Genomic DNA, 27754 nt, shown 5'->3' with positions numbered 1-27754 from the left:
TCAACCATTGTGGAAGACAGTGTGGCGATTCCTCAGGGATCTAGAACTAGAAATACCATTTGACCCAGCCATTCCTTTACTGGGGATATACCCAAAGGATTATAAATCATGCTACTATAAAAACACATGCACACATATGTTTATTGGGGCACTATTCACAATAACAAAGACTTGGAACCAACCGAAATGTCCATCAGTGATAGACTGGATTAAGAAAATGTGGCACATATACACCATGGAATACTATGCAGCCATAAAAAAGGATGAGTTCATGTCCTTTGTAGGGACATGGATGAATCTAGAAACCATCATTCTCAGCAAACTATTGCATAGACAAAAAACCAAACACCACATGTTCTCACTCATAGGCGGGAATTGAACAATGAGAACACTTGGACACAGGAAGGGGAACATCACACACCAGGGCCTGTTGTGGGGAGAGGGGAGGGGGAGGGATAGCATTAGGAGATATACCTAATGTAAATGACGAGTTAATGGGTGCAGCACACCAACATGGCACATGTATACATACGTAACAAACCTGCACATTGTGCACATGTACCCTAGAACTTAAAGTATTATAATAATAATTTAAAAAATGGTGCTCCAAGGAAATCCTACTAGCTCTTGGGAGTGAACTTTACTTCCAGCGAGGGGCAATGAACTGGTGAAGAGTCTGCTCTCGAATATTTTATTTCTTCCACACTTGTTACTGATATTTCTTTCTATGAGGTTGGCTATATCTATCCTTTTCCTCATATTATAGAATATTTTTTGAAATGGACCTTAGATATCTCTGTGCTGGAACTCTTCATGTTCTAGAGAAATAAACTGAAGCTCAGAGAGTTAAAAGTCTTATTCAAGGTCATAGAGCTTGTCAGTGGCACTGCTAGAGCTTATACTGAGATCTTTTAAAGTCAGATGCAGTGCTTTTCCAATTACATTGTAGGTAAGTATCAGTATAAGTAACCAATAATAAGTGTAGGGAAAAAGCAAAAGGAGAGGTTGGAGGAAGGGAAAATCTAGAACGAGTGAAAGAAAAATGAAATCATTTGAATTGACAATTGAAATATGTTTTGGTGCTTTACGATTTCAATATTAAATGTCAAATTGAGGAATGGGATAAAGATGAAGAAGGTGGAATGCTGATAGTGATGGCACAAGAATCAATGCTTTTGTAGGGCCAGTGAATGGAGTAGAGTCCTCTGAATGATGTCTACTGTCCAACAACTATATGTGACCTGGGACTGAAACGTTAATTTTGAGACTTCATTAAGAATGAAATACCTGAGAATTTTGGGAAACAGGCAGTGAACTTTGTTCAATCGTACCTTTGTCAGAGTCTAGATTCTAGTAAAACAATAGTGGAGTTAACAAGAACCCACAGTGGTAAAGTTGGTGGCAATTGTGGTCTCTTAAATGTTTTAGTAGTTCTTTCTGGTGTTATTTTATCAGCATATGTTGTGTACAGTCCTACACTAAAGTCCTCAACAGAAAAGCAGCTGGCTGGCTGGGCGTGGTGTCTCACACCTGTAATCCCAGCACTTTGGGAAGTCAAGGCAGGAGGATCACTTGAGGTCAGGAGTTCAATACCAGCCTGGCCAACATGGTGAAATCCCTTATCTACTAAAAATACAAAAATAGCTGGGTGTGGTAGTGGGTGCCTGTAATCCCAGCTACTTGGGAGGCTGAGGAAGGAGAATGGTTTGTGCCCAGGAAGTGGAGGTTGCAGTGACCTGAGATCATGCCACTGCATTCCAGCCTGGGCAACTGTGTGAAACTCTGTCTCAAAAAAAAAAAAAAAAAAAAAAAGAAAGAAAGAAAGAAAGAAAAGGAAAAGCAGCTAACTATCAATGTTTTGCTTCACATTCCAGGTACTAGACACTAGAGGAAATAGCATATGCAAGCAAAATGCTAAACCCCAAGCCTACCAAATGTCGAAAGGTGTCAGGTTTGCCCAAACAGCCTGCAAAAGTGGGCGTGAGTCAATTGCAGAGCCTAGATTGGAGCGCAGGACTTCTGATACAATCTTTTGTAATTTCTGCTTCCCTAAGCAATCTGTTTATGATTCTTCCAGAGTGTTTATCTGTGATTAATGCTACTGCAAGGGGAAGGGGAAATTAATGAGTACTTATAGTATCTTAGTCTCCAAATATTTCCACTGACAAATGGAAAGGTCATTAACATGAGAACAAAGCACTCTAGATCTTAGATCTACAAGAGCTTGTACATAAGTCACTGTTGTTCACTCCTTAAATCTATGAAGCTAGCCACCTCAGATAGCTAGTCACATGGGAGCTCATTTACAGGTGCCCAGTCCCTCTTCAAGATGAAAAGTGTATGCAATAATGAGCACCTATTCAACAAAATTTCCAGTGATCTGGAGGTGAGAAAACAGGAAAGTCATGACTTTGTTCTCTTGGCCAAAGCCCAAATCCTCAAAACCTCACTATCCTTAGAATGGCATTGTGAGAAACTGAAGAGTCTATCATGACCCATAATGAGATGAAAAGGTGTAATTGAGTTTTGTTCATATCATTTATCTCATATGTCTAATAGAATTGTGACAAACTCTCACCACAAAATGTATTTCAGAGGGTCAGTTAACAAATTGGACCTGAGTCAGAGGAAAAAAATTAATAGGGTACAGTGAGGGTGCTCAAAGCCATGTCAAAAGAAGGGAGACATTTTTCCAATTCCAAGGTGGCCAAATAGGAACAGCTCCAGTCTGCAGCTCCCAGCGTGATTGACTCAGAAGATGGGTGATTTCTGCATTTCAAACTGAGGTAACTGGTTCATCTCATTGGGACTGGTTGGACAGTGGGTGAAGCCCACGGAGGGCAAGCAGAAGCAGGGCAGGGCATTGCCTCACTGTGGAAGTGCAAGGGATCAGGGGATTTCCCTTTCCTAGCCAAGGGAAGCCGTGACAGATGGTACCCAGAAAAACGGGGCACTTCCACCCAAATACTGCATTTTTCCAGTGGTCTTAGCAAACTGCACACCAGGAGATTATATCCAATGGCTGGCTCGGTGGACCCCATGCCCACAGAGCCTTACTCACTGCTAGCACAGCAGTCTGAGATTGACCTGTGAGGCAGCAGCCTGGAATGGGGAGGGGCATTGCCATTTGTGAGGCTTGAGTAGGTAAACAAAGGAGCTGGGGAAGCTTGAACTGGACGGAGCCCACCGCAGCTCAGCAAGATCAGCTGCCTCTGTAGTCTCCACCTCTAGGCGCAAGGCATAGCTGAACAAAAGGCAGCAGAAACTTCTGCAGACTTAAACGTCCCTGTCTGACAGCCCTGAAGAGAGCAGTGGTTCTCCCAGCATGGTGTTTGAGCTCAGAGAACAGACAGACTGCCTCCTCAAGTGGGTCCCTGACCCCTGTGTAGCCTTACTAGGAGACACCTCCCAATAGGGGCCGACTGACACCTTGTACAGGTGGGTGCCCCTCTGGGATGAAGCTTTCAGAGGAAGGATCAGGCAGCAATATTTGCTGTTTTGCAATATTTGCTGTTCTGTAGCCTCCACTGGTGATATCCAGGCAAACAGGGTCTGGAGTGAACGTCCAGCAAACTCCAACAGACCTGCTGCTGAGAGACCTGACTGTTAGAAGGAAAACTAACAAACAGAAAGGAATAGCATCAACATCAACAAAAAGGACATCCACCCCAAAACCCCATCCATAGGTCACCAACATCAAAGACCAAAGGTAGATAAAACCACAAAGATGGGGAGAAACTAGAGCAGAAAAGCTGAAAATTCGAAAAACCAGAAAGCCTCTTCTGCAAAGGATCACAGCTCCTCGCTAGCAATGGAACAAAGCTGGATGGAGAATGACTTTGACGAGTTGATGGAAGTAGGCTTCAGAAGGTCGGTAATAACAAACTTCTCCAACCTAAAGGAGGATGTTTGAACCCATCGCAAGGAAGTTAAAAATCTTGGAAAAAAAAGATTAGACAAATGGCTAACTAGAATGAATAGTGTAGAGAAGACCTTAAATGACCTGATGGAGCTGAAAACCATGGCACGAGAACTATGTGACATATGCACACGCTTCAGTAGCCAATTTGAGCAAGTGGAAGAAAGGGTATCAGTGATTGAAGATCAAATTAATGAAATAAAGCAAGAAGAGAAGTTTACAGAAAAAAAAGAGTAAAAGGAAGCAAACAAAGCCTCCAAGAAATATGGGTCTAGTGAAAAGACCAAATCTCCGTTTGATTGGTGTACCTGAAAGTGATGGGGAGAATGGAATCAACTTGGAAAACACTCTTCAATATATTATCCAGGAGAACTTCCTCAACCTAGCAAGGCAGGCCAACATTCAAATTCAGGAAATACAGAGAACACCACGAAGATACTCCTCGAGAATAGCAACCCCAAGACACATAGTGGTCAGATTCACCAAGGTTGAAATGAAGGAAAAAATGTAAAGGGCAGACAGAGAGAAAGGTCGGGTTACCCACAAAGGGAAGCCCATCAGACTAACATGGATCTCTTGGCAGAAACTCTACAAGCCAGAAGAGAGTGGGGGCCAATATTCAACATTCTTAAAGAAAAGAATTTCCAACCCAGAATTACATATCTAATCTTCATAAGTGAAGGAGAAATAAAATCCTTTACAGAGAGGCAAATGCTGAGAGATTTTTTTCACCACCAGGCTTGCCTTACAAGAGCTCCTGAAGGAAGCAATAAACATGGAAAGGAACAACTGGTACCAGCCACTGCAAAAACATGCCAAATTGTAAAGACCACCAAAGCTAGGAAGAAACTGCATCAACTAATGGGCAAAATAACCAGCTAACATCATAATGACAGGATCAAATTCACACAAACAATATTATCTTTAACTGTAAATGGGCTAAATGCCCCAATTAAAAGACACAGACTGGCAAATTGGAGAAAGAGTCAAAACCCATCAGTGTGCTGTATTCAGGAGACCTATCTCACATGCAGAGACACACATAGACTCAAAATAAAGGGATGGAGGAAGATCTACCAACCAAATGGAAAACACACACAAAAAAGCAGGGGTTGCAATCCTACTCTCTGATAAACAGACTTTAAATCAACAAAGATCAAAAGAGACAAAGAGGGCCATTACATAATGGTAAAGGGATCAATTCAACAAGAAGAGCTAACTATCCTAAATATATATGCACCTAATACAGGAGCACCCAGATTCTCCTTAGAGACCTACAAAGAGACTTAGACTCCCACACAATAATAATGGAAGACTTTAACGCCCCACTGTCAACATCAGACAGATCAACGAGACAGAAGGTTAAAAAGGATATCCAGGACTTGAACTCAGCTCTGCACCAAGCAGATCTAATAGACATCCACAGAAATATCCACCCCACATCGACAGAATGTACATTCTTTTCAGCACCACATTGCACTTATGCGAAGATGGACCACATAGTTGGAAGTAAAGCACTCTTCAGCACATGTAAAAGAACAGAAATCACAACAAACTGTCTCTCAGACCACAGTGCAATCAAATTAGAACTCAGGATTAAGAAACTCACTCAAAACCACACAGCTACATAGAACCTGAACAACCTGCTCCTGAATGACTACCGGGTACATAAAGAAATGAAGGCAGAAATAAAGATGTTCTTTGAAACCAATGAGAACAAAGATACAACGTAACAAAATATCTGGGACACATTTAAAGCAGTGTGCAGAGGGAAACTTATAGCACTAAATGCCCATAAGAGAAAGCAGGAAAGATCTAAAATCAACACCCTAACATCATAATTAAAAGAACTAGAGAAGCAAGAACAAACATATTCAAAAGCTGGCAGAAGGCAAGAAATAACTAAGATCAGAGCAGAACTGAAGGAGATAGAGACACAAAAAAACCCTCCAAAAAATCAATGAATCCAGTGACTGGTTTTCTTAAAAGATCAACAAAATTGATAGACCACTAGCAAGGCTAATAAAGAAGAAAAGAGAGAAGAATCAAATAGATGCAATAAAAAATGATAAAGGGGATATCACCACTGATCCCACAGAAATGCAAACTACCATCAAAGAATACTATAAGCACCTCTACGCAAATAAACTAGAAAATCTAGAAGAAATGGATACATTCCTGGACACATACACCCTCCCAAAACTAAACCAGGAAGAAGTTGAATCTCTGAATAGACCAATAACAGGCTCTGAAATTGAGGCAATAATTAATAGCCTACCAACCGAAAAAAAAAAGTCCAGGACCAGATGGATTCAGAGCCAAATTCTACCAGAGGTACAAAGAGGAGCTGGTACCATTCCTTTTGAAACTATTCCAATCAATAGAAAAAGAGGGAATCCTTCCTAATGCATTTTATGAAGGCAGCATCATCTTGATATCAAAGCCTGGCAGAGACACAAGAAAAAAAGAGAATTTTAGGCCAATATCCCTGATGAACATTAATGCGAAAGTCCTCCATAAAATACTGGCAAACCGAACCCAGCAGTACATCAAAAAGCTTACCCACCACGATCAAGTCAGCTTCATCCCTGGGATGCAAGGCTCGTTCAACATACACAAATCAATAAACATAATCCATCACATAAACAGAACCAATGACAAAAACCACAGGATTATCTCAATAGATGCAGAAAAGGCCTTTGACAAAATTCAACAGCCCTTCATGCTGAAAACTAAATACACTAGGTATTGATGAAATGTATCTCAAAATAATAAGAGCTATTTATGACAAACCCACAGCAAATATCATACTGAATGGGCAAAAACTGGAATTATTCCCTTTGAAAACTGGCACAAGACAGGGATGCCCTCTGCCACCACTCCTGTTCAACATAGTGTTGAAAATTCTGGCCAGGGCAGTCAGGCAAGAGAAAGAAATAAAGGGTATTCAGTTAGGAAAAGAGGAAGCCAAATTGTCCCTGATTGCAGATGACATCATTGTATATTTAGAAAATCCCATCGTCTCAGCCCCAAATCTCCTTAAGCTGATAAGCAACTTCAACAAAGTCTCAGGATACAAAATCAATGTGCAAAAATCACAAGCATTCTTATACACCAATAGCATTCTTATACACCAATAACAGACAAACAGAGAGTCAAATCATGAGTGAACTCCCATTCACAATTGCTTTGAAGAGAATAAAACACCTAGGAATCCAACTTACAAGGGATGTGAAGGACCTCTTCAAGGAGAATTACAAACCATTGCTCAATGAAATAAAAGAGGACACAAACAAATGGAAGAACGTTCCATGCTCATGGATAGAAAGAATCAATATCGTGAAAATGGCCATACTGCCCAAAGTAATTTATAGATTCAATGCCATCCCCATCAAGCTACCAATGACTTTCTTCACAGAATTGGAAAAAACTACTTTGCAGTTCATATGGAACCAAAAAAAGCCTGCATTGCCAAGACAATCCTAAGCCAAAAGAACAAAGCTGGAGGCATCATACTCCCTGACTTGAAACTATACTACAAGGCTACAGTAACCAAAACAGCATGGTACTGGTACCAAAACAGATATGTAGACCATGGAACAGAGCAGAGGCCTTAGAAATAACACCACACATCAGAAACCATCTGATCTTTGACAAACCTGACAAAAACAAGTAATGGGGAGAGAATTCCCTATTTAATAAATGGTTCTGGGAAAACTGGCTAGTGATATGTAGAAAGCTGAAATTGGATCCCTTCCTTACCCCTTATACAAAAACTAATTCAAGATTGATTAAAGACTTAAATGTTAGACCTAAAATCGTAAAAACCCTAGAAGAAAACCTAGGTAATACCATTCAGGACATAGGCATGGACAAGGACTTCATGACTAAAACACCAAAAGCAATGGCAAAATAGAAAAATGGGATCTAATTTAACTAAAGAGCTTCTGCACAGCAAAAGAAACTACCATCAGAGTGAACAGGCAACCTACAGAATGGGAGAAAATTTTTGCAATCTACCCATCTGACAAAGGGCTGATATCCAGAATCTACAAAGAACTTAAACAAATTTACAAGAAAAACACAAACAACCCCATCAAAAAGTGGGCAAAGGATATGAACATACACTTCACAAAAGAAGACATTTATACAGCCAACAGACACATGAAAAAAATGCTCATCATCACTGGTCATCAGAGAAATGCAAATCAAAACCACAATGAGATACCATCTCACACCAGTTAGAATGGTGATCATTAAAAAGGAAAGAACAGATACTGGAGAGGATGTGGAGAAATAGGAATGCTTTTACATTGTTGATGGGAGTGTAAACTAGTTCAACCATTGTGAAAGACAGTGTGGGATTCCTCAAGGATCTAGGACTGGATATACCATTTGACCTAGCGATCCCATTACCGGGTATATACCCAAAGGATTATAAATCATGTTACTATAAAGAAACATGCACACATATGTTTATTGTGGCACTATTCACAATAACAAAGACTTGGAACCTACCCAAATGTCCACCAATGAAGGACTGGATTAAGAAAATGTGGTGTATATACACCATGGAATACTATGCAACCATAAAAAAGGATGAGTTCATGTTCTTTGCGGGAATATGGATGCAACTGGAAACTATCATTCTTGGCAAACTATCACAAGGGCAGAAAACCAAACACCGCATGTTCTCACTCATAGGTGGGAATTGAACAATGAGAACACTTGGACACAGGGCCTGGCATGGGGTGGGGGCAGGGGGAGGGATAGCATTAGGAGAAATACCTAATGTAAATGATGAGTTAATTTGTGCAGCAAACCAACATGGCACATGTGTGCCTATGGAACAAACCTGCACGTTGTGCACATGTATCCTGGAACTTAAAGTATAATTTAAAAAGAAAGAAAGAAAAAATACAAGGTGAGCCAAAAAAAAAAAAAAGAGAAGGGAGACATAATCAATATAATTTGGGACATTTAGTATGGAAAGAAACAAGAAGAGCAGACAGGGGAACAAGGATCATTTTCTTTAAATCTCTGAAGCTCTTAAATCTTAAAAGGAACAGAAGGCAGACTTTGTTGTGTGGGTCCAAAGGGTAGCACTAAGATAAATGTGCATGTTTGTGCTGGGGTGGAGCAGCTAGAAATGGAAAACTTACAGAGACTGGTTTCAAGAAAATTCAAGAATTATTGGACATATATAAACCAGAAAATACAGTATATTATGAGCAATCTACTCAACATAAATACAGTGATCACTTGCTGATCGGCTCATCTTTATTTATTATTTCAGATTAGCAGCAAGCAGAAGTACTATAGGACCTGGCAAATGAGTTCCCTACCAATGGGAGTCCTACTGAGGTTTAAGGGTGTGTGTGATCATGTATATGTGTACATTATGCATATATGTGCAGACCACTTGAGGATCATCCAAGCACTTCCAATACTGCAGTAAATTTGCAAAAGGAAAAAATAATTGTATTCACCTTTTGCTTCAGAAGATAACATTGGAAAGAAATTAAATCCTTGAAGCAAACAAAGAAAGAGCCAAGCAGCAACTGTAAACAGTTCTATAAAAAGAGAAGAAAAATTCCTTCTTATCTTCCATTAATTAATATTTCATATTTGTCTCTATTAAGAATTCTGTCAACAGAGGCTAGACTCTGTATATTGTGGCCCTCATGAGTTTCAGTTTAATTCACTGGCCTTTACACTTAATCAAATGAAATGGGAAACTCCTAGTCATTCCTTCACATAGAGGAGCTGAAGTGGTGAGTGGATACTGTCTTCAGTGTCTAGGACCCAGGACCTTAGACATCTGTGTGAGTTCTACCCGTTTGGCCTTATGGGTGGCTCATGTGATCTAGTCTCAGAAATAGTATTAAGCAGCAGCATTAGCTAACATGTACTAAACGCTGAATCTGTTCTAACTACTGGTCTAAATACTATCTCCTTAAATTCTCAGAGCAATTCTGAAGTATCATTATCTCAGTTTTCCAGAAGAAACAGGTACAAAGGCACACAAAGAGCAGTGGCAGAGCCTAAATCCAAACTTAGTCATGATTTTAACTACTGTATCATATTTCATCAGGGTTCTTCTCCATGTGTTGTCAGGTGCCTTGCCCCAAGACAACTCGATTTCTTAGCCAGAAAATGGGGCTAGACATCAAGGCCTAGTGGTCCCCATGTAGAACACTGGAGTCATGTCAAATATCCCTGCTTTTGCCTGGGCTTGGAGTAGAGGCCTATGGATGGTAACATAAATTCAGAGCCCTCTCTCACTTATGATACCAGGATGCAGTAACAATCCCTTTTCCACACCTGACTGCATGAAGGATTTCTGGTTGATGCAAATCTGGTGCCATTCTTATTTCTAACCTGTTCGCTTTCATTGAAAAGGCAAACATTGATTGTTAGGAAAGAAACAGTGTGGGGAACAGCAGGAAAATAATGTTGGGAAGTTTGGTCTAGTAGGTAGCTGGTCTGGTACACTGAACACCAAATCCCTTCTTCCTCCATTTCTATCCCATTTGGAAAGAGTCTGACGGGTAAGAAAATTGGAATAGAGGAAGTGGTGTTGAATGAAGAGGAGAGGAAAGAAGGATGGAAGAAAAAAAAGAAATAGAAGAAAGGTACTTAGAAGAGGATTGGAGGAGGCAATATAGATAGAAGACCTTCCTTGGTCACTTTAGAGTTAAGATTGCCATCAAGCCATCCTATCCAATAACTCTTGAGTCCCACCATAACCAGTGTATTTGTCTGTTCTCACACTGCTATGAAGAAATACCCGAGACTGGGTAGTTTTTTTTTTTTTAATTTTTTTTTTAGCAAAGATTTAATCTTTTTTTTCTATCATACTTTAAGTTCTAGGGTACATGTGCACAACGTGCAGGTTTGTTACATATGTATACATGTGCCATGTTGGTGTGCTGCACCCATCAACTCATCAGCACCTATCAACTCGTCATTTACATCAGTTATAACTCCCAATGCCATCCCTCCCCCCTCCCCCCTCCCCATAATAGGCCCCGGTGTGTGATGTTCCCCTTCCCATGTCCAAGTGATCTCATTGTTCAATTCCCACCTATGAGTGAGAACATGCGGTGTTTGGTTTTCTGTTCTTGCGAAAGTTTGCTGAGAATGATGGTTTCCAGCTGCACCCATGTCCCTACAAAGGACACAAACTCATCCTTTTTAATGGCTGCATAGTATTCCATGGTGTATATGTGCCACATTTTCTTCATTCAGTCTGTCACTGATGGACATTTGGGTTGATTCCAAGTCTTTGCTATTGTGAATAGTGCCACAATAAACATATGTGTGCATGTGTCTTTATAGCAGCATGATTTATAATCCTTTGGGTATATACCCAGTAATGCGATGGCTGGGTCATATGGTATTTCTAGTTCTAGATCCTTGAGGAATTGCCATACTGTTTTCCACAATGGTTGAACTAGTTTACAATCCCACCAACAGTGTAAAAGTGTTCCTATTTCTCCACATCCTCTCCAGCACCTGTTGTTTCCTGACTTTTTAATGATTGCCATTCTAACTGGTGTGAGATGGTATCTCATTGTGGTTTTGATTTGCACTTCTCTGATGGCCAGTGATGACAAGCATTTTTTCATGTGAGACTGGGTAATTTATAAAGAAAATAGGTTTAATTGTCTCACAGCTTTGCATGGCTTGGGAGACCTCAAGAAACTTACAATCATGGTGGAAGGCACCTCTTCACAGGGCAACAGGAGAGAGAATGAGTCCCAGCAGGGGAAATGCCAGACACTTATAAAACCATCAAATATTATGAGATTCACTCATTATCATGAGAACAGCATGGGGAAAACCGCCCTCACGATTCAATTACCACCACCTGGTCCTGCCTTGACACATGGGAATTATGGGGATTACAATTCAAGGTGAGATTTGGAGGGGGACACAGAGTCAAACCATATCACCTATAAATTTTATAGACTTTCCCTACTATCTCTCTTCTTATCTGTAGGATGTTGGAAGTCTGCATGACTATCTTACAATTTTACAACCATATTGATGTAGAAAGTTATTCTGTATCAGCAATGTTTTTGCCTGAAATATTGGATTCAAATATAATGGTGGTTTCTTCCATTAATGAATGTATTTTGTTTTATGTATTTGGGGATAGGACAATTGGAGGTCATTATGTCACACAGTAGGTATAGGGCCTTTGCTTCTTTAGCCAATGAGCCTGGAAATGTGTCTGAAGGGAGAAACCTTAAGGGAGCATATTCTGGGTTCTGAAGTTTTGTCTCTTCTCCTTCAAGTACAGAAATAGCTCCAAAGAATCCTCTGCTCTAGATGAGACCCCAGCTATTTAAAACACAGTTCTAGTTTCAGAGACATGTTATTTTCTGATTAAACTTGGGAGTAAATTGTGTCTTTTGGTGAATTGATTATAGTGTTGATTATTATTAAATGATACTCATAGTCTCTTCTCAAAATGGGAATGTTTATGGATGAATGTAGTGGCCTTAAGTATATTGAACACATAAATGCCTGAGTAGGGGCACAATATATTAAGCCTAAGGAATGGTTCTGGAAAGTGGGAAATCAACGAGAGCTAAAATACATTTGGGCCAAAACTCAGGTCTGGATGAGTACAGCTAATATGATACAGATGGAGTAGATGTGTTCCCTACCTTTCTGTGAAAGAAAAGAAATAGCACCATAAACTGCAGTAGCCAGCTCTATTATAGACATACATCAAGTCTTGTGTAGGCTTTACTCCTGTTAACTGTGTTACTAGTGTGCTCAATTCAGGTCAGCTGTGGTGGGCTGGAGTGAGACTTGTTTGGTTTACTGTAATCTTGAGGTGTCTGGTAGGCTGAAATGGGCTTTGCACGGCTGGGATAGCCTGCCTTATCTCATGCTCCATTTGAGGTATGCAGGAATGGGTAGGCTAACTGGGCTGCAGTGGGGGTAAATAGGGCTGAAAGAAGCAGGAAAAGAGAAACTCAGTAGTGGAAAAACTTCACTTCTCTGGGTAACTGCTGTTCTGGATGTTTTTGTCTCCCCACAATCTGTATGCTGCAATTTATGTGATAGTACTAAGAGTTGAGGCCTTTAGAAGGCGATTAGGTCAGGAGGGCTCCACCCTCATGATTGGTATTAGTGCTCTTATAAAAGAAGCTTGAGCAAGCTCCCTAGCCCCTTCCATCATGTGAGGACATGGAAGTCACCATCTATGAGGAATGGACCCTCACCAGACACTGAATCTGCTGGTGCCTTGATCGAAGACTTCCCAGACTCCAGAACTGTGAGCAATGAATTTATGTTCTTTATAAATTACCCAGTCTGAGGTATTTTGTTGTAACAGCCTGAATGGACTAAGACAGTATTAATTTCCAATTTGGCAAATATGCGATGTGTGATGAGATTAATCCATTCATGCAAAACTTGATGTTTAATGAGCACCATCTGAGTAATAAACCTTTCAGAAGTTCTTGGGTTAGGTGGGAAGATTGACAAGTAAAACAAATGATTACAGTGAAGGAAAATCAATGCAAAGAGTGTATCAAATGATATCAATTATCTCCAAATATGGGACACTTAACCCCCCAAAAGATTATTTCTCAGTCATGCAAAGTCTATTGTGGATCCAGGCAACTCTCCAGGGCAGTGGGTCCTCCATATATTAGCTCATCATTCCAGACTTTTTCAGTTTTATTGTAGCACCACATCAATGTGTGTTTTTATGATCATCATGGCATGGAAGGTCTTGCATTAGACATTAATTGTTCCAGCCATGAGACACACATATTACTTTCTCCCACAGCCAGAACCATTCCTATTGCCCCTCTCTACTTTAAAAAGGCAGGGGAGTGGAAGCATAATCATCCTATCTTCCTAGAAGTGGAAGAGTGTTGGATATTGCAACATTTGTAACCTACTACAGGTAAGGGTAAGCCCAGTGAGAGCTCAGCTCCTGTGAATGTCAGGGATCTCTAAGGGCCCTATCTAAACTTTGTTGTTTTGGTATTCTGCTGTCATTTTCAATGATATCTAAAGGGATAGACTTTGAATGTGTACCCAGCATGTTCCCTGTGAAGAGATAGCACAGATGAGAAGTTTTTGAGGGGTTTTCCTTTCTCAGAAGGAGTAAGTTGGCTGTCATTCAGAGTACTGCACTGGACTCTCTCTGAGCTAAGACAAAAACCTTTCCTGACACTCTGCTTTTCTACTTTCTTTCACGCAGATGCAGTGACTGAAGTGAAGACTGACATCTACGTGACCAGTTTTGGCCCTGTGTCAGACACTGACATGGTAAGTTCTTGCAAAGTTAAATGTAAAAGAGGATGCACTAGACCAAAGAAAATAAATTGGAGCTTTCCTAAGGCAGGGCCTTGTAGCTATATTCTAAGGAGTGGTCTTTTCTCATACGAATTTCCTACCCTCGCCACCCTACATTTAGCCAAATCCATCTTTGCCCTGCTCTCCTCACCTATTCACATGTAATATATACAACCCTTTCAGGGGTGCCCTTATCTTTCTCCCACGACACATCGTTCAAAACTTGGTTTGGCTCCCTATCCTCAATTAAACCTTCCCTGACTTCTCCCTTCACACTCTGCTGGCACCACACATACTGGTACAGATAGGTCATATTAGGAGAGAATTGTGGTGGGGATTCTCAGTAAAGCAGCTTAGTAAAACAGACTTTCAAGAAGTCTCTTCCTTGCAACTGGGCTTCATCCACTAGGGACATGGACTGGCCAAAATGATACAAATAATTTGGAGAAAGAATCTAAATCACTTCTGGAAACTATTCTTTGTACAGATTTGGGCATGGATAGAGTTTCACTGCAGACTCAAAAAGGGATAGGGCAGGGCACAGCAGAGCTAGCAAAAGGTGGCCCCTTTTCTTACCATTATCCATTGTCTTCAAAACAAAGAATACAGTGGAGAGTTGAAGCAGAAGGCCCCACTCAAATAGATAACCTATCAATATATAGTGAATATCAAATATTCAACTGAATAATTATGATTTAGAGACACAAAGAAGCTATTATCTGCTTTGTATACCTGGCCATTATTAGATGCTCAATAAGTTTTTGTTGAATGACTGACTTTGTGTTGCAAATAAAAATCCTAGTATCAGGGAAAATATATTTGAAGATAATGAAATGCCCATGTTCACCACTTAGAGTTTTTTCTGTATGTCTATTTTCAGTGGAACTACTACTTGGCAGGGGCAAAGCTTCTTTCCACCTGTTGGACTAACACAAACAGTTGTATAGGGAAGTGGTAGAGGTTTTCTTATAGGTAATGCAGAGCCATTGGGTAGATTTTGTTAGGACAGTAAAAATATATGTGTTGTTTTGGAATGATTGATCTGGTGATCTGTGCAGGATGGAGTACAAAGGGGAAAAGTCTGGAGCCTGACAGTTGATTTAGGCCTGTTGATTTTACATGACTCTTCAATCAGCTGCAAGATCTAGGAGTCAGTTGGAAATGCTGGCTAGTTCTCAGGAGAAGAAATAATCAGTATGTGAATGTTTGGAAGTCCAGGCACGGGTAAAGGAGAGGTCTGAACCTTGTCTTTCAAGTGTAGAATAAGGAGAAGGGTACATTAGACTTCCTTTGAACTCCTCTAGGGCAAGTACCAAGTTTCCATGGCTTCCCTGGCACTTAACAGCATTTGACACACAGGGAGAGCTCATTAAGGGGTATGTATGATATGAGGAATGGAGGAGATGGCTCTTTCTTAGGGATAGCAAGAAAGCCTGTATGTCTTCCTTACCCTCTGTCAACTTGTTGACTAGTAATTCCCACAGGCATGTGTTAAAATCCAGGCATGTGTTAACATTGTTGCCGGTTGATCATTCAACAAGTACTCCTTAGGAGCCCAACTATGCATTAAAGGGCCCTAGGAAGCTCTATATTTAGAGATCTCACAGGCCATTGGAAACAACCATACTCACTAGGTGTATGTAGCTCTTTTTCTATTGTTGGGAATTAATTAGGATGTTTATAAAAAAGATAAATGAAGTGGCTCTTCACACACACATACACTCACTCACTCATTTTCATTCATGCACCAACAACCACAAATAACATTCAGACAAATATACATACACATAACAAATACATATAGGGTACACAGCCCACACACTATTCTAGGAATTCTATAGACACACACAGGCAAACAGATACCTAAACCCAGGCATACCAGAGAAGGACACACACAGTCCCTGTTCCAGCCAGGTCCTCACTCTGCTGCTTCCTCACCATAGCAGGTGTGTATGGGTGTGCCCAGGCTCTGGAGACATTTCTAAAAATTGGAACTTTCTGTCTATCTCTCTTGAAATTTCATGTTAAATTGCTTGTTTGTTCTTATTCTACATTATTTAGCTGAAGCAACAGAATGGCACCTTCCTGATACAGAGGGCAGAGTTTGATCAAATGAATTTCACATTATTTTTAGCTGCATGTCCATCCTGTCACAAGGCAGAATAACTACAATCACTCTGGCTAAAAAGCATATTTCGGGTGTTTTGAGAAATGTTTTTTTTTTGTACTACTAAGTAGATTGTTCAATTGATCCCAGGGTCAGGGATGCATTTGGGTAAAACATTAGGCAGTCTTCTGACTTTGGCAACTAGTTTCACCAAGAATGCAGGCTCCCCTGAGACCACAGACTACTTGGAAAAGTTGATGAAAATATGGGCTGCCTGGATTCTTTGCTCATTTCCAGGAAAAGAGGGAGTTTTGGCCCAAAATGCTTTCCTAAGGAAATAGAGGCAGTCTTTTGTTCATAAAGGGGGAAATTATGCTGCCACTTTGAACATTGACATACCACCACCCATAATATTTTACACCCACTACATTCCTTGGCCAAATACTGGCCCTTACAGACACAGCTTCTCAGCATTTTTGACAAAAGCTCCTTGAAGGTATAAGCCATGTCTGTTTTGTTCATCCCAATACCATAAATGTCTGACTCAGTGTTTGGTACATGGTAAACTCCCAACTTTTTATTAAGTGCAAGAATAAATGAGATGGAACAAATCAAATTTGAGGGAAAAATAATGACTGTGTTCTTCCACTTAGCTGAAAAATTTTCAAAGACAGAAAACATGTCAGGGACATCTCTGTTTCTCCAGTATTTAGCACAGAACCTGACAGAGGTCCTCTGTATGTGTTTGTTGAGATGATATTAAACATTAGTTGCAAGCCTTTCAGATAAAGAGTGAAAATAGCTTTCCTCAGGAGACAATGGTGATTATTAAGACTGGTGAGTCAATGACTGATGACTCCAAGCTTCAGCTACTAGGTTTGGTGGCTTCTCCACTCATGAAAATAAGGAACTATGACAGCAGGGAACTGAGCAAAGATGAAAGCTAAACATTGGTAGATGTTTCTAAGGAGAAAGTCAGAAGGGAAAAAAAAAAAGAAATTTAATTCAGGGTACAAGAGATAAGTTGAAAAATGGTTGCCCTGGCAGTTTCACAGGCTCGTGGTGAGGGTTGTGTTATTCATTTGCAACAAATTGAGCTTCCTGATCACACAAAGCATCATAGCTCCTCAGTAGTAATGCCAATCCTGTATCCACGATCTCCTAGGAGAGAAACAGAACAAAAAAGACTATCCCAATTTGAGTGAACTGGGGCCATGCAACCTTCTATAATTATCTATTATTAGGAGAGTTTAGACCATTTTCTCCATCAGATGTATAGGAAGAGGGTGAAAGTGGCAATAAGAGAAAGGTTGCAAAGAATCAGAATGCAGAGAGAGTGGGCAAGTGGCTTAGGAATATAATTCTAGGCATATTGTTGGTCACTGGAAAGGAAAGCAGAAAAGTAACAGCTGAGAAAAACATTGGCTGCTCTTCTATCTGGTCCAAATTCCCTTCTGACTTAGCTTCCATCCTAGCTTTCAAGATCTTAAGGCTCCAGGCACTGCTCCACCTTCTCTTCTAGTCCTTGAGCATGTCAGAGGTGCAGGAACCCAAGGTCCCGTGGTATGTAATCAACAAATATTTATCTGAACTATACCAAGAAAACTAGTGAGAAAATAAAGAGGGAAAAGAGGAGTAATGTTAGGAGAGTAAGGGAGATAATAACTGGGAAACTTAAAATGCCAATTTTAGGTATTATTAACCTCACCCTCTCCCCAGGAACACTTTGCTTAGATCCCACTAGGTGCCAGCTAGTGCCACTAGCGTCAGCTGCCATGGAGAAATTTTCTGGGGTATACAGTGGACAATCAGGTAATAGTGCAAGTATACAATACAATGAAAGAACTAACCATCCAGCTTAATGAGCAAAATAAAATGGAATCCTGGGAAATAAGAACACAGAAGAGAACATTATAGTAATAATTCTAGATAACAGATTCATATAACATTATGATATGACAACTGCTTATGAAAATTATGCAGTTATCCTAGTACCCAAACACCATGCAGAAAAAAAAAATTGTGTTAATTAAAAGGACAGTAGCACAGGGATCTCTTTCTTGGTGGCAGTAGACTTGAAATTATTTTACCTGTTTTCTCTCTAGTAGTGGAAAAAGTAGCTATGTCTACTTCAAGTTCTCCCGTACTGGCAGTCTGAGGCCCAGACTGGATGAGAATCTTTGTCTATTTTAGGCTTTCAATTTATTCTTATTCCACAGGATATGGCATTTCCAGATGCAATATAGAAAGGAATCCATGTCCTTGAGCTTTTTCTAGGAGTCTATGACCAGGAATCTCCTTGGATATTTTTATGTAACATGAACAGCCAGGACATATAAACAATGCCAATAAGACTATTTCATGGGCTAAATACATCTGAAATCAGGATATCGATTATGTTTCTTCAAAATAGGGAATGATGAAGAGAAGGCGAAGAGCAGAGGAAAGATGGGATGGCCAAAATAAGAGGGAGTGGCCCTTGTAATGGGAAAATGGCAAGGCCTTCATTGTAATGCAGTTAAAAGTACCTTGGCCCCATACACTGCTAAAGCTGAATAAACTTTGCAGGCTTTATCTGGGAGCCTGCTTTGACACATCGAACAGTGTTAGAGAGTCGAAGCCATTCAAGCTCTAACAAGACAGAAATGCTTCCCCAAGAACTAAGTGTCATCTCTGCCCTGTGTAGAAAATGTATTAAGTGTCTTTCCCAGGAGGCAGACTTAGGCTTATTATCTGGAAGATGTGATTTAAATGCCTCACAAACAACAGAATTCATTTGTCAATTCGTAGGCAGTCATCCTTGGAGCATATACAAGGGATCAATTTTCAGGGAAGGAATTGATTACATTTCTAGAATGGTTAGGTCAAAATCTGATTGCTTTTGGCCAAAGGTCATGGAATACTTGAGGGGCAAATAATCACCTTGTGATTTTCCTCAGTAGTTTTGACTGTGTAGAGAAAATTTCCTAGAGTATACAGTGGACAATCAGGTAACGGTGCAAGTATACAATACAATGAAAGAACTAACCATCTAGCTTAATGAGAGAAATAAAATGGAAGCCTGGGAAATAACACAGAAAAAGACATTATAGTAATCATTCTAGACAACAGATTCAGATAACATACATTCTGATATGACAACTACTTATGAAAATTATGCAGTTATCCTAGTATCCAAACACCATGAAGAAAAAAAAACCTGTTAATTAAAAGGACAGTAGCACAGGGATCTCTTTCCTGGGTGGCAGTAGACTTGAAATTATTATACCTGTTTCCTCTCTAGTACTGGAAAAAGTAGCTATGTCTACTTCAAATTCTCCCTTACTGGCAGTCTGAGGCACAGACTGGATGAAAATCTTTGTCATTTTATGCCGTCAATTTCTCTGTGTAGAGAAAAAATAAATATGATCATCCAACATTGTAAAATCTTAAAAATGTGCCGTATGTCTTTTTATGGCATATTATCTAAAAAAATAATATTTAAAGATACAAGAAAAGTTACTTGTGTACCTTACGCTGATACCATTTCTCTGTTTCCCTCCCTCCTCAAAGATATTCACAACCATGAAGTTGCTTTTGTCTTTTTGTCATTTATATGCATACATTATAAATAAGAATGTATATATCACATACATTCATAAATAACAAATAGTGGCTTTTGTATTGTGAAACTTTTATATAAAACTCATCCATAGTATGTGTATCATTTTACAATTTATTTTTTACCATGTATTAAAAGCTCTACTTTTTAATGTATTTTACTCTAATTCATTTATTTTAACTATCAAAGATTATTATGTTGTATGAATATGTATTCATACATTCATCCATTCTGTTGTTAATGTGTATTTGGGCTGTTTCCTTTTTTGGCTATTAAAAAGCAGTAATACAACAAACATTCTTGTACACGTATTTTTGTGAACATTTTTTAGTTTCTTTAGGGTGTGTACCTAAAGATAAAATTTGTGGTTTGTTAGGGCTTGCACATTTTTACCTTTTTTCAGTTTAGGGCCAAATACTCTTGTGATGAATCGTATCAATTTATAATCCCAATAGCAGTGTGTGAGAGCTCAATGTCTCTGCACTTTTGCTAATGTTTTGTATTGTTATACTTTATTTTTGACACTGTGATGGGTATAACATGGTATCTAATTTATTTTGTTTGCATTTTTCTGATTACCTTTGAGGTTTAAGCATCTTTTTATATGTTTAGTAATCAATCTGTACTACTAAAGACAAGATGGCTTTGCCACCACCTTGTTTATTGTCTATGTCTTTTGAATCAGCAAAAGTATAAACTCTAGGCGACACTGTTTCTTCATATTGCCACTTTTGTATTAAAGTTTCCTGTGGGCTGTGTGTGTGTGTGTTTAATAATGAATGTATTTGAAATTTTGTAACTCTTCCTTTGGCCTGTATTAAGATGATTGCATGAATTTTCTCCTCTAATCTGTTAATGTTATTAATTAATTACATCAATAGATTTCCTAATGTTAGGCCATCTTTTCATTCCTTAAAAAAATATGATTTTACAGGGAGGTATAACTTTTTATATATTTTTAAGTTAGTTTTACTATTATTTTATTCTTAGTATTTGTGTGTATGTTCATAAGTATTCCCAAATTAACTGTCTCTCATTCATATCTATCCATCTATAGGTATCCTATAAATATATATAGAATTTATTTACAGGATATAAATTATTTACTTATTTTGAGACAGAATATTGCTCTGTTGGCCAGGCTGGAGTGCAGTTGCATGATCTCAGCTCACTGCAACTTCTGCTTCCCAGGTTCAAGCGATTCTCCTGCCTCAGCCTCCCCAGTAGCTAGGATTACAGGCATGCGCCACCAAACCCGGCTAATTTTTGTATTTTTTAGTAGAGACAGGGTTTCACCATGTTGGCCAGGCTGGCTGGTCTCGAATTCCTGACCTTGTGATCTGCCTGCCTCAGCCTCCCAAAGTGCTGGGATTACAGGTATGAGCCACCACACCCAACCTTAGTTTTTTTTAATTTAAAATAAATATGTAAATATATATATACTTTATATTTAAAGCAAATATGTAAATATATTTATTTTAGGTTTAAATTAAATAATATAGAATTATAAATGTATACATTTATCATACATATGAATATATTTCTATAAATATATTTATATCCTATAAATAAATATGTATGTAAAACATATGCCACACACACACACACACACACCCCCCAAAGTAGAATAAACAGTGTAATTGGGCTCCATGTACCCATATTCTTACCCCTACCCATAACAATTCTCCCTGTCTTGTTTTCTCGATTAAACTTATCAGAAATTTTCTGTATCATTAGTGTTTTCAAAGTAACCTTATTTTTGTTTTGTTCATCATCTGTATTATTTATTTTTGTTTTCTGTTTCACTGATTTTTTGCTCTTATTTGGATCATCTCTTTCTTTACTTTCCTTGGGGTATTCTGTGGTCCTTTTGGTTTCCTGAGGTAGATTAACTTATTGGTTTTCCTTTTCCTTAAAGGCTATCTTTAAGGCATCTTTATGGATATCAATTTCCCTCGAAGCATCACTTTAAGAGCCCCAAACAAGATTTCATATGTAAACATTTTCACTATTGTTCACTTCTAAAGATTTTCAAATATCCTTTAAGGTTTCTTTTTTGTTTCTTGAAATTTGTTTAGTGTTTTTCAATTTCCAACTATAAAATTTTTTGTTATTGATTCTTAATTTAATGCCTCATATTGAAAGAGAATGGTCTGTAGGATGTAAAACCTTTTCGTGTTTCTTGAGATTTGCCCTGTATCTTAGCACATGGTCATTTTTTTTGTCAGGGGTGGGGTGGGAAGTAAATGTGCTGTGTGTGTTTTACTTGGTGTTAAGTAGATAAGTTTATGAGTGTTTATTAGCTCATCCTTACCAACTGGGTTGTTCTATTTTTTTAAATTTATAAATTATTGGTCTGATTGGTCTTTCACTTATTGTGAGTCTAAAGGTTTGTTGATTTTTCCTTGTAATTCAATTTTTTGCAGTAGATATTTTGAGTACCTGTTACTGAAACATACAAAGTTAGAGTTGTTACATTTTCCACTCAAGATACTCCATTTGTTAGTGTAATTATATTTTATCTCAAAGAGGATTTTTTAATATGCCCTTTTGTTTGTACTTTACAGCTCTATCTTTATGTTTATGATTTTCCCACACACATATTTGTGCATCACAATACTTTCAAACCTTCTGTGTTTTTATGTCTTTAGATGTGTCTCTTGTATGTACATAGCATATAGCCACATTGTGTTTCCTTCAGTAATATTTATTTATCTATTTTACTTTTACTTATTGAAGTAATATAATACATATACACTTTACCATCTTTACCATTTTGAGTGTATAATTCGGTGGTAATAAATACCTTTATGTTCTTTTTCGTCCTGTAATCCCTCCTCCCTACCACCCTCCCCCTGCTCTACTAATCATCATTCTACTCTCTATCATTAGATCAAATTTTTAGCTCCTACATAGAAGTGAGAATATGCAATATTTGTCTTTCTGTGATTACTGTATTTTACATAATGTAATGACCTTCAGTTCCATTCAAGTTTCTGCAAATGGCAGGATGATTTCATTATATTTAAGGCTGAATGGTATTTCATTACATATTCTACCATATTTTCTTTATCCATTCATCCCTTGATGGGCACTTAGGTCAATGCCGTATTATGGCTATTGTGAATAGTGCTGCAATCAACATGGGAGGGCAGGTAGCTCTTGAACATACTGATTTCCTTTCTTTTTGATATGTACCCAGTAGTGGATTTGCAGGATCATATGGTAGTTCTATCTTTAGTATTCTGAGGAATCTCCATACTGTTCTCCATGGTGGTTATACTAATTTACATTTCCACCAACAGTGTATAAGCTTTCCCTTTTACCACATCCTTGCAAGCATATGTAATTGCCTGTCTTTCAGATAAAAGCCATTTTAACTGAGATGAGATGATATCTCATTGTGGTTTTGTTTTGCATTTCCCTGATGATTAGTGATGTTGAGCATTTTTCATATACCTGTTGGGCATTTGTATGTCTTCTTTTTTTTTTTTTTTTTTTCATGAGTCATTCATAGCAAGCATTTATTTAACTCTGATTACAGTAACAAACTCACAAATTTCTTGGGACTTACATGCAATTTTGATTAATTTATATTTAATAAAACTGATTTGTCATTCTTAGTAATAATAACCTGAAGTACTTATATGTGCCAGGCATCAAAAAAAGGTTAAATCATTTTCCCAATATCATATAACACATAATTGTTGACCAAGAATCAAATGTGGTTTGATTTTAATCCAAAGCCTGTGCTCTTGACCGTGATGCTATGATTCTTCACAGAGCAAATCTGCCTTCTTGTTTAATTCTTGCAAGAAGCAAAGATTAATCTGCCCAAAACCACATGAAAGATGGTCACTTAATTTATTTTTTTAAATTTTTTAAAAATTTATTTATTTATTTTTTAAAAATTAATTAATTTATTTATTTTTTATTATTATTATACTTTAAGTTCTAGGGTACATGTGCATAACGTGCAGGTTTGTTACATATGTATACTTGTGCCATGTTGCTGTGCTGCACCCATCAACTCGCAGCTGGAAACCATCATTCTTAGCAAACTATCACAAGAACACAAAACCAAACACCGCATGTTCTCACTCATAGGTGGGAACTGAACAATGAGATCACTTGGACTCGGGAAGGGGAGCATCACACACCGGGGCCTATCATGGGGAGGGGGGAGGGGGGAGGGATTGCATTGGGAGTTATACCTGATGTATGTCTTCTTTAGAGAAATGTCTATCCAGAACTTTTGCCCATTTTAAAGCAGGATTATTTATTTATTTACAGTTTCTATTGAGTTGTTTGAGTGGCTTGTATCTTCTGGTTGTTAATCCCTTGTCAGATGATGTATTAGTTCATTCTCCCACTGCTATAAAGAACTGCCCAAGATTGGGTAATTTATAAAGGAAAAAGGTTTAATTGACTCACAATTCCACATGACAAAGCAGAAGGGAAAGTAAGCACATCCCTCTTCACATAGTTGCAGGGACAGAAGTGCTAAGTAAAGGGGGAAAAGCCCCTTATAAAACTATCAAATCTCATGAGAACTCATTCACTATCATGAGAACAGCGTAAGGATACCTGCCCCCCTGATTCAATTTCCTCCCACCAGGTCCCTCCCACGACACATGGGGATTATGAAAACTACAATGCAAGATGAGATTTGGATGGAGACGCAGCCATACCATATCATTTCACCCCTGGCCCCTCCCAAATCTTATGTCCTCACATGTCAAAACACAATCATGCCTTTTCAACAGTCCCCCAAATTCCTAACCTATTCCAGCATTAACTCAAAAGTCCAAGTCCAAAGTCTCATCTGAGACAAGGCAAATCCTTTCCACCTATGAGCCTGTAAAATTGAAAGCAAGTTACTTTCTAGATACAATGGGGGTACAGGGCTGGGTAAATACACCCATTCCAAATGGGAGAAATTGGCCAAATTGGCTACAGGCCCCATGCATGTCCAAAATCCAATAGGGCAGTCATTAAATCTTAAAGTTCCAAAATGATCTCCTTTGAATTCATGTCTCATATATAGGCCATGCTGATGCGAGAGGTAGGCTCCCACAGCCTTGGGCAGTTCCACCCTTGTGGCTTTGCAGGGTACAGTCCCCCTCCCAGCTGCTTTCACAGGCTGGCATCGAATCTCTGCAACTTTTCCAGGTACATGATGTAAGCTGTCTGTGGGTCTACCATTCTGGGGTCTGCAGGATGCTGGCCCTCTTCTCACAGCTCCACTATGCAGTACCCCAGTGGGGACCTGTGTGTGGGATCCAACTCGACCATTTCCCTTTCACCCCGCCCTAGCACAGGTTCTCCATGAAGGCTCTACCACTGCAGCAAACTTCTGCCTAAGGAGTTTCCATATATCCTCTGAAATCTAGATGGAGGTTCCCAAACCTCAATTCTTGACTTTTGTGCACCTGCAGGCTCAACATCACATGGAAAGCTGCCAAGACTTGGGGGCTGCACCCTCCAAAGCAATGGCCCGAGCTATACCTTGGCCCTTTTTAGACACAGCTGGAGTGGTTGGGAGGCAGGGCACCAAGTCTCGAGACTGCATACAGCAGAGGGGCCCTGGACCTGGTCCAGGAAACCATTTTTCCTTCATAAGCCTCTGGGCCTGTGATGGGAGGGGCTGCCACAAAGGTCTCTGATATGCCCTGGAAATATTTTCCCCATTGTCTTGGCAATTAGCATTCGATTCCTCATTACTTACACAAATTTCTGCAGCCAGCTTGAATTTCTCCCCAGAAAACGGGTTTTTCTTTTCTATCACATGTTCAGGCTGCAAGTTTTCCAATCTTCTACGCTCTGCTTCCTCTTGAACACTTTGCTGCTTAGAAATGTCTTCTGCCAGATACAGTAAATCATCTTTCTCAAGTTCAAAGTTCCACAGATCTCTAGGGCAGGGGCAAAATACCACCAGTCTCTTTGCTAAAGCATAGCAAGAATTATCTTTATTCCAGTTCCCCCCAAGTTTCTCAACCCCATCTGAGACCATATCAATCTGAACTTTATTGTCCGTATCATTATCAGCATTTTGATCCAAGCCATTCAAGAAGTCTCTAGGAGGCCAGGTGCATTGGCTCATGCCTGTAATCCCAGCGCTTTAGGAGGCCTAGGTGGGTGGATCACCTGAGGTCAGGAGTTCTAGACCAGCCTGGCCAACATGGTGAAAACCTGTCTCTATTAAAAATACAATAATTAGCCGGGCGTGGTGGCAGGTGCCTGTAATCCCAGCTACTCGGGGGGAGGGGAGGCAAGGCGGGAGAATTCCTTGAACCCGGGAGGTGGAGGTTGCAGTGAGCCGAGTTCACACCATTACACTCCAGCCTGGGGGACAAGAGTGAGGCTTCCTCTCAAAAAAAAAAAAAAAGTATCTAGGAAGATCCAAACATTCCCACATGTTCCTGTCTTCTCAGCCCTCCAAGTCTCTAGGAAGTTCCAAAGTTTCCCACATTTTCCTGTCTTTTTTTTTTTTTTTTTTTTTTAAGTTGGAGTCTTGCTCTGTCACCCAGGCTGAAGTGCAGTGATGCGTTCTTGGCTCACTGCAACCTCTGCCTCCTGGGTTCAAGTGATTCTCCTACCTCAGCCTCCCAAGTAGCTGGGATTACAGGCATGTACCACCGTGCCTGGCTAATTTTTTTATTTTTAGTAGAGACAGGGTTTCACCATGTTGGCCGGGCTGGTCTTGAACTCCTGACCTCAAGTGATCCACTGGCCTCGGCCTCCCAGAATGCTGGGATTACAGGTGTTAGCCACTGCACTTGGCCTTCCTGTCTTCTTCTGAGCCCTCTAAGCTGTTCCACCTTCTGCCTGTTATCCAGTCCCAAAGTTGCTTCCACATTTTCAGGTATACTTATAGCAGCACCCCACTACCTCCTGGTACTAAGGTACTGTATTAGTCTGTTCTCGCACTGCCATAAAGAACTGCCTGAGACTGTAATGTATAAAAGAAAGAGATTTAATTGACTCACAGTTCAGCATAGCTGGGGAGGCCTCAGGAAACTTACAATAATGGTGGAAGGGGAAGTAAACACGTCCTTCTTCACATGGTGGCAGAAGAGAGAAGTGTCAAGTAAAGTGGGGGGAAAGCCTCTTATAAAACCATCAGATCTCACTCACTCACTATGACAAGAACAGCATGAGGGTAACTACCACCATGATTCAATTACCTCCCACCGGGTCCCTCCCATGACACATGGGGATTATGGGAAATACATTTCAAGATGAGATTTGGGTGGGACCACAGCCAAACCATATCATATGAATATTTTGCAAATATCTCCTCCTGTTCTGTGGGTTGTCTCTTTACTTTGTGAAGATTGTTTCCTTTTCTTTGCAGAAGCTTTTGAACTTGATGTAATCCATTTGTCAATTTGTACTTTGGTTGTCCATGTTTTTGAGTCTTACACAAAACATGTGTACCCAGGCCAGTATCATGGAGCATTTCCCCAACATTTTCTTCCAGTAGTTTCATAATTTTAAGTCTTAAATTTAAATCTTTAATCCATTTTGATTTTATTATTGTGTATGATGAGAGATAGGGGACGAGTTTCTTTCTTCTATATATGGGTTATTCTATTTTCTCAGCACTATTTACTAATGAGATTTTCCTTCCCCTATTGTATGTTCTTGCTGCCTTTGTTGAAGATGAGTTTTCTATAAATGTGTGGATTTATATCTGGGTTCTCCATTCTGTTCCATTAGTCTATGTATCTCTGTTTATGCCAGCACCATGATGTGGTTTTTTTTTTTTTTTTTTTTTTTTTTTTTTTTTTTTTTT

At 39.4% G+C, this 27754-nt stretch overlaps 1 protein-coding gene across 1 annotated transcript in view; it reads left to right on the top strand.

Annotated features, from left to right (window-relative positions):
• The window catches only part of GABRA3 (gamma-aminobutyric acid type A receptor alpha3 subunit), a 288587-nt gene that overhangs the window by 154341 nt on the left and 106492 nt on the right, over positions 1-27754 (top strand). The window contains exon 4 of the mRNA XM_025372543.1: positions 14154-14221. Coding sequence (XP_025228328.1) covers positions 14154-14221 — 68 coding nt within the window. The remainder of the gene's footprint in view (positions 1-14153; positions 14222-27754) is intronic.

This window comes from Theropithecus gelada, chromosome X (assembly GCF_003255815.1).
Source record: "Theropithecus gelada isolate Dixy chromosome X, Tgel_1.0, whole genome shotgun sequence".
In the NCBI taxonomy this organism is placed as follows: domain Eukaryota; kingdom Metazoa; phylum Chordata; class Mammalia; order Primates; family Cercopithecidae; genus Theropithecus; species Theropithecus gelada.
The sequence above is the reverse complement of the archived record's forward strand: the minus strand, read 5'-3'. Positions and strand labels throughout refer to the sequence as shown.